Source organism: Oncorhynchus mykiss, chromosome 2 (assembly GCF_057628025.1).
Source record: "Oncorhynchus mykiss isolate SJ-2025 chromosome 2, ASM5762802v1, whole genome shotgun sequence".
Lineage (NCBI taxonomy): Eukaryota > Metazoa > Chordata > Actinopteri > Salmoniformes > Salmonidae > Oncorhynchus > Oncorhynchus mykiss.
Genome location: NC_143023.1, coordinates 32,865,308 through 32,876,414, shown reverse-complemented (window position 1 = coordinate 32,876,414; position 11,107 = coordinate 32,865,308). Strand labels below are relative to the sequence as shown.

General features: G+C 41.3%; 1 protein-coding gene across 3 annotated transcripts in view; it reads left to right on the top strand.

Annotated features, from left to right (window-relative positions):
* Positions 1-426: 426 nt before the first annotated feature.
* syngap1b (synaptic Ras GTPase activating protein 1b) overlaps positions 427-11,107 on the top strand; it is a 116,662-nt gene continuing 105,981 nt past the window's right edge. For all 3 annotated transcript variants that reach the window (XM_090197453.1, XM_090197426.1, XM_090197394.1), the window contains exon 1: positions 427-1,522. In XM_090197453.1, coding sequence (XP_090053579.1) covers positions 1,501-1,522 — 22 coding nt within the window. In that variant the 5' untranslated portion in view covers positions 427-1,500. The remainder of the gene's footprint in view (positions 1,523-11,107) is intronic.

The window sequence follows — 11,107 nt, the reverse complement described above, 5'->3', positions numbered from 1 at the left end:
AACCAACTGGCTAGTCCTTATGGCTCTGTTGCCAAGAATCTCTTTGCCATGGCATGTCAAGAGCAGTTGATTCATTGCAGTGACATTTCAGATAGCCTACTGAATCTTAGAGGGCTATGATGATGCCTACTGCAGTAACTGTATGTTATACTGTATAGATGGTATCATTCTAATTAGCAGATCACTATTGGCCTTTACATAGGTCGTTAGGCCGAAATGTATATTCAGCATGACAGCTTTGGATGTAATTATGTATAATGCATGTACTTACTTACATGTCCCACTAGTAGGAGGTGTAAAGGAAAGATTAAAGGGCATTACCGTTCGGTCTCCAACTGCAGCTGCAAGAGTCTACCGCCAGGTGGTAGCCATAATCCAAGTTTGACACCGTACTGTGCAGGCAGGTGAAGCAACTGAGCCGATCAGGACGCCATGTTGGCTCTATGGACCACGATTGGATCCAAGAGGAAATCATCAGCTTCCAACTGCACACGTGATGCCATTATTGAGCCTGATAATGTGTAGGTAGACTCCAAATCAATTTGTGCATGTGTACATTAGACGAATACAATGCACATGTATAACTAATTTTAGCTCTGTTCCTTTTAGGACACCAGCAACTTAAAATGTGGCGCTAAAAATGATCAATAGCTTTAGCAATAATTTTGCCCATAATCTTTGTATTGGAACAAAAAAGTTCAGGAATAAAGATGAAACCATTTTGCTCTGAATTTAGTGCCTACGGCCAAATGTGTGGTTCGTTTTGACATTTGAGATGAGTTGGTGGAAGTCCTTCTCGAAAACCATTCAATTAGCCTACCCCTTGAAAATATTTCCATTGACCATGTCACCAGACGTAGGCCTACAGCCTAAAATAAGTTTCAGACTTCCCAATAGTCTAGTTTATAGCCTACCACCAAAACGAGAGAATTATAGCGAACTGTATTGTAGGATACCGCGTTATTGGCAGCAGCACCAATCCGTGTAGTGTGTTTGTGTGTGTGTTTGTGTGTGTGGCTGTGCGTGCGGTGGCGTGCGCGTTTGATAGCGGTAGAAGGGGCCGTAGTCAATAAGGCGATTTTAGCCATCATTGCTTCTTGAACTTCAAGGAGCAAACATGGAACATACAATGCTTAGATAGGCTATAGATATAATGGAAAGCGCACACACGCGCGCACTCACTCATCCGCCCCCTTTCTCTCTCTCTCTCTCTCTCTCTCTCTCTCTCTCTCTCTCTCTCTCTCGTGTTTTCCCCCCACACCTCAATAACGGTGCGTGCGATATATTTGTGCATATATTTTTTATTCACGGGGATACATTTTCAATGGCTTTTGGCGGTCGTGGATTATAATTTATATTTCTGAACAGCAGTGGAATATTGGCTAACATCGACTCCAATTGTGAATAGCGTATTCCTTATTTTCTGACTGGTGTGTGGTATTTTTGTTGCATGCCGAGAGACTGTCAAGACTCGAAGACCACGTTCAATGCCGTTGGAACATGTCCTATGTCCCCTTTCAAGGTAAGATAACAATATTCCACTATTGCATCTCCCTCCCTCCCTCTCATCTCTCTCTCTCTCTCTCTCTCTCTCTCTCCATCATACAATACAGAATTTAGCAAAGGGGTGCGTTAACGCGGCGTAGTGGAAACACAGGCAGGTACAGCAAGAGGTAGTGTCTTCGAGGTAGCTACCTACCTGGTTTTATCACTGTGTGCCAGTCAATATGTCACTTTGCCTGTGCACGCTGAGTAGGATAGTCCATCGTGTTGCAATGTGCTGAGGTGTGCATGCCTGCTGGTATCACATTCTTGCAAGTCCATTTCCCTGTGTCCATAGATCATGGTCATGTATCTCCATGACACTGTAACTTTGCCCCTCTAGTATTGAGTCATATATATTCAATGTGTGCAGTAAGGAGCCTGAAGGGGTACTTATTTTCTTGTTTTGGAGACTCAATATTTAATGAGTTTGTAGTGGAGGAATATGGTCCATGAAAGTGTATGTTCCAGTCAGTTCCCTTGGAATTGTGACACCGCAACCATGACTAATGCTGTGTGAACGTGAGCTTTCAAACGCTTTGTTTGGGGTAATATATCTTGTTGATTGAGCGATTGACCTTATGTGTAAAATGTTATGGTTACTTGAAAGTTGGGTGGGACTTTGAGAGATCCAAGGGTTGTATGGTACACTGAGTCCAGTCCCTATTACCAAAGTAGCTCTGTACAGAAACTGAACTTCTTGTGTGAGGAGAATGTATGTGTGTGTGACAGAGAGCGAGAGAGGGGAAGGAGAGAGAGTGAGAGAAAGAGGTAAAGGGAGAGAGAGGGGGGGGGGGGGGGGGGTGAAGGAGAGAGAGAGACTTGAGGCTGCTGAGGTGTGATGTCTTGTAACACCGGGTACAGTAAGCACACTGCTGTACTGCTGTGCTGGTGGTGCATTGACAAAGTTCAAACCCAACTCATGTTCAGCAGCCTATACATGAATATCTTAAAGTTATCAGTCATTCAAAGAGAATGGCCAGTTCAAACTCTGTAGAATGATGCTTTTGGTCATCATCTAACACATCACAAGCGGAAATAGCCCAACAGCCTCTTGTGTGAGCACAGCAATAGAAGTTGGTTGCATAATATTGGTGAGATGTTACGCTACTGTACGCGAGCCCACTCTTGAGAGATCACTGCCAGAAAAATGTGTGCACAGTAGTATTATACCTTCAAAACCCGTGTCAATAGGAATGTACAGGCTATACTCTTTCTACTACAATAGATGGCACCATGAACCTTTTACATGTAACAGGTTTTCTGGGTAGAGGAGTCTGTGTTTGAATCTCAAGGTAACGTTATCAAAATGAAATCAGGTGATCAGTCACATCTTTTTTTAAACTTATGGCTGATTGAACAGTCGTTCCCTATAAGAACACTTGTTTTATCTCTCCTTGACGAACACCATGCCGAAATGCATCAGTTATAAAGTTGTTAGACTGAAAATGCCATAGAAATCATATAGTATTTTGTGAGCCGACCCAGTCATGTCGATTTTACAGTAGTTTGATACAGCAGCTCCTGTCAAGCATGGGCATTTATTTTAAAGAGACACCGCCAATGCGCTGACTGCAGCACTCCTCTCGTGTGACATAAGGGGCTGTCTGTCTTACACCCTCCGCCAATCGAGCTGTGCCAGGAACCATCATCTGTTAGGCTATTACTGTACTGTATGCTCGAGATCTACCGTGTTCAATGATCTGTCAGGGGAAAAGCTCATTCATTTTCCAATGGGTGTTGAGTACATTGGAGTTCTGTTTACAGCGGATTGAAGTGTTATATAGAATTCATTCTAAAATGAGTAAATGATGCCACTCACCAGATACCATCTCGTCTGATGTCAATTCATTCTAGTGATTCTGGCATTTTGTGAGTTAAAGTGCCCGCTGTCCAAGTTTCGTGAAGTTGGGAATTCAAACGCCAACTTCCCTCGAGACGTGAAAAGTCAACATTCAAGAGCGTCAAGCGTGACTACGCCTCAGCCTTTTCCAGAGATGCTAACAGCGAGCGTATACATGCAAGCAAAGACAGTGTTGTTCGGTATCCTCAAGGAAATATAATATCGTATTCCTAATTTTGGCCCACAGACGTAAAGTCAATCAAAGTTCAACTGCCCCTCATTTGCTTGTATCTGCATACTGTTTAGCGTATTCATGGCACAGTGCAGCGAACGTATGAATAAGCACAGGAGGTGGCGTAGAGCAGTTTGATGGCAAGATTGTTTACACATATTAACATTTACTGGCAGATGCTTAAAGGTCTTTGGTTTTGCACTAGGTCAACCAACGACTTGACTTTATCATAAAAAGTGTTCATAATACATAAAAAGTGTTCATAACACACCAAGGACCATGATGCTATACGGCACAGTGAGATCGGGCCCAGATTGAAACACGTTCCAGGCCATAAAGTATTGTGCCTTGTGTTACATAGCCATGCTTAAGTGAACGTGTCCACTGCAGCATGTGTCATTCTACCAAAGCACAGTATAAAATATACACGGTTTATTACAGGGTATCACAGTGCTCCAATGTCCTTGATGGTTTCTGAGTGTGACGTGATAAAGTGTCCTCTGGGTAGTGTCAGCAAAAATGTTATTTTGAGGGCTGCCCCCCATAAGCCATGTTGTCTGGGGGGAAGGACATGTTTGTTGTGGTTGAAAGACCTTACAATGATATTGTAATAATGCTAATAGCAGTAGTCCAAAAATGAAATCAGACAAACTGAATGTTTTTTGCTACTGTAGTTTGCTTGGGTACTGGGCGAGCTAATTAATTATAATAATTCACATTTCCTGGCACAAATTAAGATCCTACATCTGTGGTCTATGGATATAGGGCCATGTCCGGGAACTCTCTCACCCGTGAACAGTTCTAGTACAGTGAGTTCAGGCATGCCGCTAAGCCTCAGTCCACGGCTCCACTCCCTCACTATCTCTCTGTTCCCCAGCAGTACAAATTGAACCTGGTGGTGAAAAGGCCCAGACATACCCCATCCGCTAAGAGCCTTACTGCTGATTCTGAGGAAATCTACATAAGGATCCCATCAGAAATGAGTAGCTAGGAGAAATGGTTGCTTAGTGCAGACCACACTATGGGAGGGGGGCCCACTTATTCAATTCCACCGCAAAGCCTGGAGCCCAATGACTCGATGAGTTTGTGTTTAAAGGATGCTCGTCTTTTGATTGATCCTGTCAGGATTCACTCATGGCAAAAGGTCAGGATGAGCTATCTCCTCGCCTATGCCAATCAGAGGGCTGCCAATCCGGGATAATGGTTGGCTCACAGGCCTTCCAGACATTATGTCATTGGATCCCACAGATTCTCATGATGCACAGACAGGTTGTGCCTTCAGACCTGGAGATATTCAACAACTTACTGTACATATGTCACTATATTAGTAATATAAAAAATGATATTAGTCATGGAGTCAAAATGGAGCAGTTATTGGATGTTTTTAGGAAAGGTCGACCGATTATGATTTTTCAACGCCGATACTGATACCGATACCGATTATTGGAGGACCAAAAAAGCCGATACAGATTAATCGGCCGATTTGTATTTATTTATTTGTAATAATGACAATTACAACACTATTGAATGAACACTTATTTTAACTTAATACAATACATCAATAAAAAAACATTTAGCTTCAAATAAATAATGAAACATGTTCAATTTGGTTTAAATAATGCCAAAACAAAGTGTTGGAGAAGTAAAAGTGCAATATGTGCCATGTAAAAAATCTAACGTTTGAGTTCCTTGCTCAGAACATGAGATCATATGAAAGTTGGTGGTTCCTTTTAACATGAGACTTCAATATTCCAAGGTAAGAGGTTTTAGGTTGTAGTTACTATAGTATTTATAGGACTATTTCTCTCTATACCGTTTGTATTTCATATACCTTGGATGTTCTTATAGGCATTATGTGCAACAGTATAGCTTCCGTCCCTCTCCTCGCCCCTACCTGGGCTCGAACCAGGAACACATCAACAACAGCCACACTCGAAGCAGCATTACCCATCGCTCAACAAAAGCCGCGGCCCTTGCAGAGCAAGGGGAATAACTACTCCAAGTCTCAGAGCGAGTGATGTTTGAAACGCTATTAGCGCACACCCAGCTAACTAACTTCCGGCAGCGACAGAGATGGCCGCCTCGCTTCGCGTTCCTAGGAAACTATGCAGTATTTTGTTTTTTTAACGTGTTATTTCTTACATTGGTACCCCAGGCACCCCCCTATCCACATCGACAGGACAGTAGTGGAGAGGGTAGTAAGTTTTAAGTTCCTCGGCGTACACAACACGGACAAACTGAATTGGTCCACCCACACAGACAGCGTTGTGAAGAAGACGCAGCAGCGCCTCTTCAACCTCCGGAGGCTGAAGAAATTCGGCTTGTCACCAAAAGCACTCACAAACTTCTACAGATGCACAATCGAGAGCATCCTGTCAGGCTGTTACGGCAACTGCTCCACCCACAACCGTAAGGCTCTCCAGAGGGTAGTGAGGTCTGCAGAACGCATCACCGGGGGCAAACTACCTGCCCTCCAGGACACCTACACCACCCGATGTCACAGGAAGGCCATAAAAATCATCAAGGACAACAACCACCCGAGCCACTGCCTGTTCACCCTGCTATCATCCAGAAGGCGAGGTCAGTACAGGTGCATCAAAGCAGGGACCGAGAGACTGAAAAACAGCTTCTATCTCAAGGCCATCAGACTGTTAAACAGCCACCACTAACATTGAGTGGCTGCTGCCAACATACTGACTCAACTCCAGCCACTTCAATAATGGAAATTGATGTAAAAATGTATCATTAGCTACTTTAAACAATGCCACTTAATATAATGTTTACATACCCTACATTACTCATCTCATATGTATATGTATATACTGTACTCTATATCATCTACTGCATCTTTATGTAATACATGTATCACTAGCCACTTTAAACTATGCCACTTTGTTTACATACCCTACATTACTCATCTCATATGTATATACTGTACTCGATACCATCTACTGCATCTTGCCTATGCCGTTCTGTACCATCACTCATTCATATATCTTTATGTACATATTCTTTATCCCTTTACACTTGTGTGTATAAGGTAGTAGTTGTGGAATTGTTAGGTTAGATTACTTGTTGGTTATTACTGCATTGTCGGAACTAGAAGCACAAGCATTTCGCTACACTTGCATTAACATCTGCTAACCATGTGTATGTGACAAATACAATTTGATTTGATTTGATTTGATTTCACATTGGTTACACCAGCCATTAGGCTGATAGGCTTGAAGTCATAAACAGCGCTGTGCTTGCGAAGAGCTGCTGGCAAAAGGCACAAAAGTGCTGTTTGAATGAATGCTTACGAGCCTGCTGCTGCCTACCATCGCTCAGTCAGACTGCTCTATCAAATCATAGACTTAATTATAACATAATAACACACAGAAATACGAGCCTTTGTCGAATCCGGAAACTATCATTTAAAAAACAAAACGTTTATTATTTCAGTGAAATACAGAACCGTTTGGTATTTTATCTAACGGGTGGCATCCCTAAGTCTAAATATTCTTGTTACATTGCACAACCTTGTTATGTCATAATTACGTAACATTCTGGCAAATTAGTTTGCAATGAGACAGGCTGCCCAAACTGTGGCATATACCCTTGACTCTGCGTGCAATGAACGCAAGAGAAATTACACAATTTCACCTGGTCAATATTGCCTGCTAACTTCGATTTCTTTTAGCTTAATATGCAGGTTTAAAAATATATACTTCTGTGTATTTTTTAAAAGAAAGGCATTGGTGTTTATGGTTAGGTACAGTCGTCCAACGATTGTGTTTTTTTTTCTCGCAAATGTGCTTTTGTTAAATCATTCCCCAGCGTTGCATCGATTATATGCAATGCAAGACACGCTAGATAAACGAGTAATATCATCAACCATAATAAAATACCGAACGGTTCTGTATAACTACATGATTGATTGTTTTTTATAAGATAAGTTTAATGCAAGCTAGCAACTTACCTTGGCTTCTACTGCATTCGCGTAACAGGCAGGCTCCTCGTGGAGTGCAATGAGAGGCAGGTGGTTAGAGCGTTGGACTAGATCGTTGGACTAGTTAACTGTAAGGTTGCAAGATTGAATCCCCTGAGTTAACAAGGTGAAAATCCATTGTTCTGCCCCTGAACAAGGCAGTTAACCCACCGTTCCTAGGCCGTCATTGAAAATAAGAATGTGTTCTTAACTGACTTGCCTAGTTAAATAAAGGTATAAAAAAAATAATTTTAATTGGCAAAATCGGCGCCCAAAAATACCGATTTCCGATTCTCATGAAAACTTGAAATCGGCCCTAATTAATCGGCCATTCCGATTAATCGGTTGACCTATAGTTTGTAGGGATGATTGAATGGAATAAAAAGCTGATACCTAAACACAGTAGGTTTCACTTGCTTATGTATCATTAAAAAATAACATTTAGTAAAGATGTGATGTTAGTTTGTAATGTACAGGTAGGATCTTAATTTGATCAGCCTGTTGCAGGAGTGTATTTGAGGTTTAAAAATACATTTGTAATTTCCACTTAGAAATCTCAGACTTGATTTTCCCTTACGAAAAATGCATCAACCCCTACAAAAATGTCCATTAATTATAATCCACATAACAATTCAAATTTCCAGCAGCTGCAAGATTATTTTCCTGCTGTAGCAAACTGGCTCAAATTAAGATCCTACATCTGTAAAATGAAACATTACTTTTGTGTTTTTGGTTTATACACATACTCTACATTAATATTATTTATATGCAATTAAATTATTTTCACAGTATAGGGCTTTTTCAAACAACCCTTTCTGACCCTTTTCCGTCAAAATATCTAAAATAAATGTCCTAACATAGCTTTCGGGCGAGTCTGAATTCCACACCGTGTCATTTGCGATGCTGATAGTCCAGCCTGTGATAAGTGCCCCCTAAAAGAATAGATGATTAAAACACTACTGTGGTGCCTCAAGCAGGATTACAAATTGGAGAGTTGGGCTCACAAAGATAATGTTCACTGAAGCCTTGTACGTACCTGGGACCCAGAGTTACAATGAGAACCAAGAGATATTGCACTGTAGGGTAGATAATCAGTCACCTGTTGAGATGTTCAGTCCCAGACATTTTAAGTCTATTTTCAGTGTTATGTGTACATTTCACACTTTTTGGGGGGTTACACTTGATGTAGGATGTCATAATGTATATATTGCATACATATTATACGCAGTTGTAAGAATGACGTGGTGGTCAAATCAGGCCATGACAGTAGCAGATCACCTCACATTACTCATTATTATACTATAGAACCTGACATTTGAACGTTAGTTTGTTTTCTGATATGGCGTAAGTTTTAGGAGAGTTACAGTAGCCAGTCATGACGCCATAATGTGCTGACAGGACTTCACAGCCATCTTATTACAGTGTTATAAAGGCAGACGGCTAATTCAAATGTGCTCTCAAACCGTCAATACCATGCTAGCGATGGGCTAATTCGTCCCTCCTCTCTTGTGATGCTAATAGGTGGCTGATATATGATATATTTACTGAAGGTGGTGAGAAAGGAGGTCCGAATTTTCACGGGATGTACCTCTCATTCACTTCAGATGCACAGATACTGCAAAGAAGAATGGTGCATTTTAATTAGCTATAATCAAATACACTGATATGCTGATACTCAACAACAAGGCCATTGGACCCTGACATTTCAGAGTAGTCTATTACCATTTTAAAGTGTTTCACTATTACACATTTAGGGTAGTGTCTACTTCAGAAAAATATTTGTCATTTTACAAGGCTCACAAGTGTGTGTGTGTGTGTGTGTGTGCCGTGCATGTGCCGTGCATGCTTTTGTGTGTGTGTGTGTGTGTGTGTGTGTGTGTGTGTGTGTGTGTGTGTGTTGGTGTGTGTGTGTGTGTGTGTGTGTGTGTTGGTGTGTGTGTGTGTGTGTGTGTGTGTGTGAGAGAGTGTGCTTGTGTACAGATGTAGGATATTAATTTGATCACCCTGTTGCAGGAGCACTTGTAGTGTATTTGAGGTAAAAAGGCTTCTAAAGTTTGTAATTTCCACTTTGAAATTTCAAACTTGATTTTCCCTTACGGAAAATGTATCAACCCATTCAATATTGTCCATTGATTATAATCCACATTATGTCGCTGCAGGATTATTTTCCTGCTGTAGCAAACTGGCTCAAATTAAGATCCTACACATTTGTGTGTTTGTGCGCGTGTGTGTGTGTGTGAGAGAGAGAGTCTGTGTGTTTTTATTTTAGTGATTAACTTCTACTCTGAAGATCTCATAAAGGTTAGCAGGCTCACTCTGCATCCCTGGCGCTATATTTAGCACCTCATCTCCACCACATTTGAATCTTCACCACACAAAATATAAGTGCATTTCGACTGTATTTGCTGGCATTCATGCAATGTTTAAGTGATATGCCCTTTTGTTATTTCAAATAATGAATCATCTAAATTGGAGTGGATTGTTGAGAGAGACTGGAAATGCAATCCAATTTCTAGTGTTTTTTATGTAAGTTTTCTTTCTTTTCTTTTCAGGAGGAAAGCTCCTGTCCTAGTGGTTTTCAGAGAGCCTATCTTGCAGTTGTTGCTCTGTTTGGCACATCAATGTGGAGTTGAGTTGTATGAGAGTGGAGATAATGGCAGAACATCCTGATCTCTTTGATCAGAGGCAGAGTCTAACTGGTAGAAATGGATTGCTGGGAGAGGAAGGTGTGAGACACCTATGAAACACTTTTAATTGTAGCTTCTCGCTTCAATGCCATGTTTGAAGACTCATTTCCTGCATGAAGATACTACATTGGATTTCACACTCACTTTAACCACAGAACTGGCTTCAAAGTGTCTCAGTTTGTTTGACCTAGCGAGTGGTGAGTGTTCATATTAGCTAGGGGTGAAAAGTTGACTGAGATTGTGTTGACCAAGCAAGCGGGATGTCAGAGCTGGATAACCCCTGGTTTGAGATGAAGAACATGACACACAGGGTTATATGACTGAACAAAAATATAAACGCAATATGTAAAGTGTTGGTTCTATGTTTCATGAGCTGAAATAGACATTTTCATACGCACAAGAGCGTATGGAATTTCTCTATAATTTTGTGCACAAATTTGTTTACATCCATGTTAGTGAGCATTTCTCTTTAGCCAAGATAATCCATCCACCTGACAGGTGTGGTATATCAAGAAGCTGATTAAACAGCATGATCATTACACAGGTGCACCTTGTACTGGGGACAATAAAATGGCACTCTAAGATGTGCAGTTTTGCCACACAACACAATGCCACAGCTATCTCAAGTTTTGAGAGAGCGTGCAATTGGCATGCTGACTGCAGGAATGTCCACTAGAGCTGTTACTAGAGAATTTAATGTTAATTTCTCTACCATAAGCCGACTCCAACGTCATTTTAGAGAATTTGGCAGTACGTTTGCATGAGGCAAACGGCTGCGTGAGGCAAATGGTGGTACTGGTTTTCTTATCCATGCCCCTAAGGTATCTGTGACA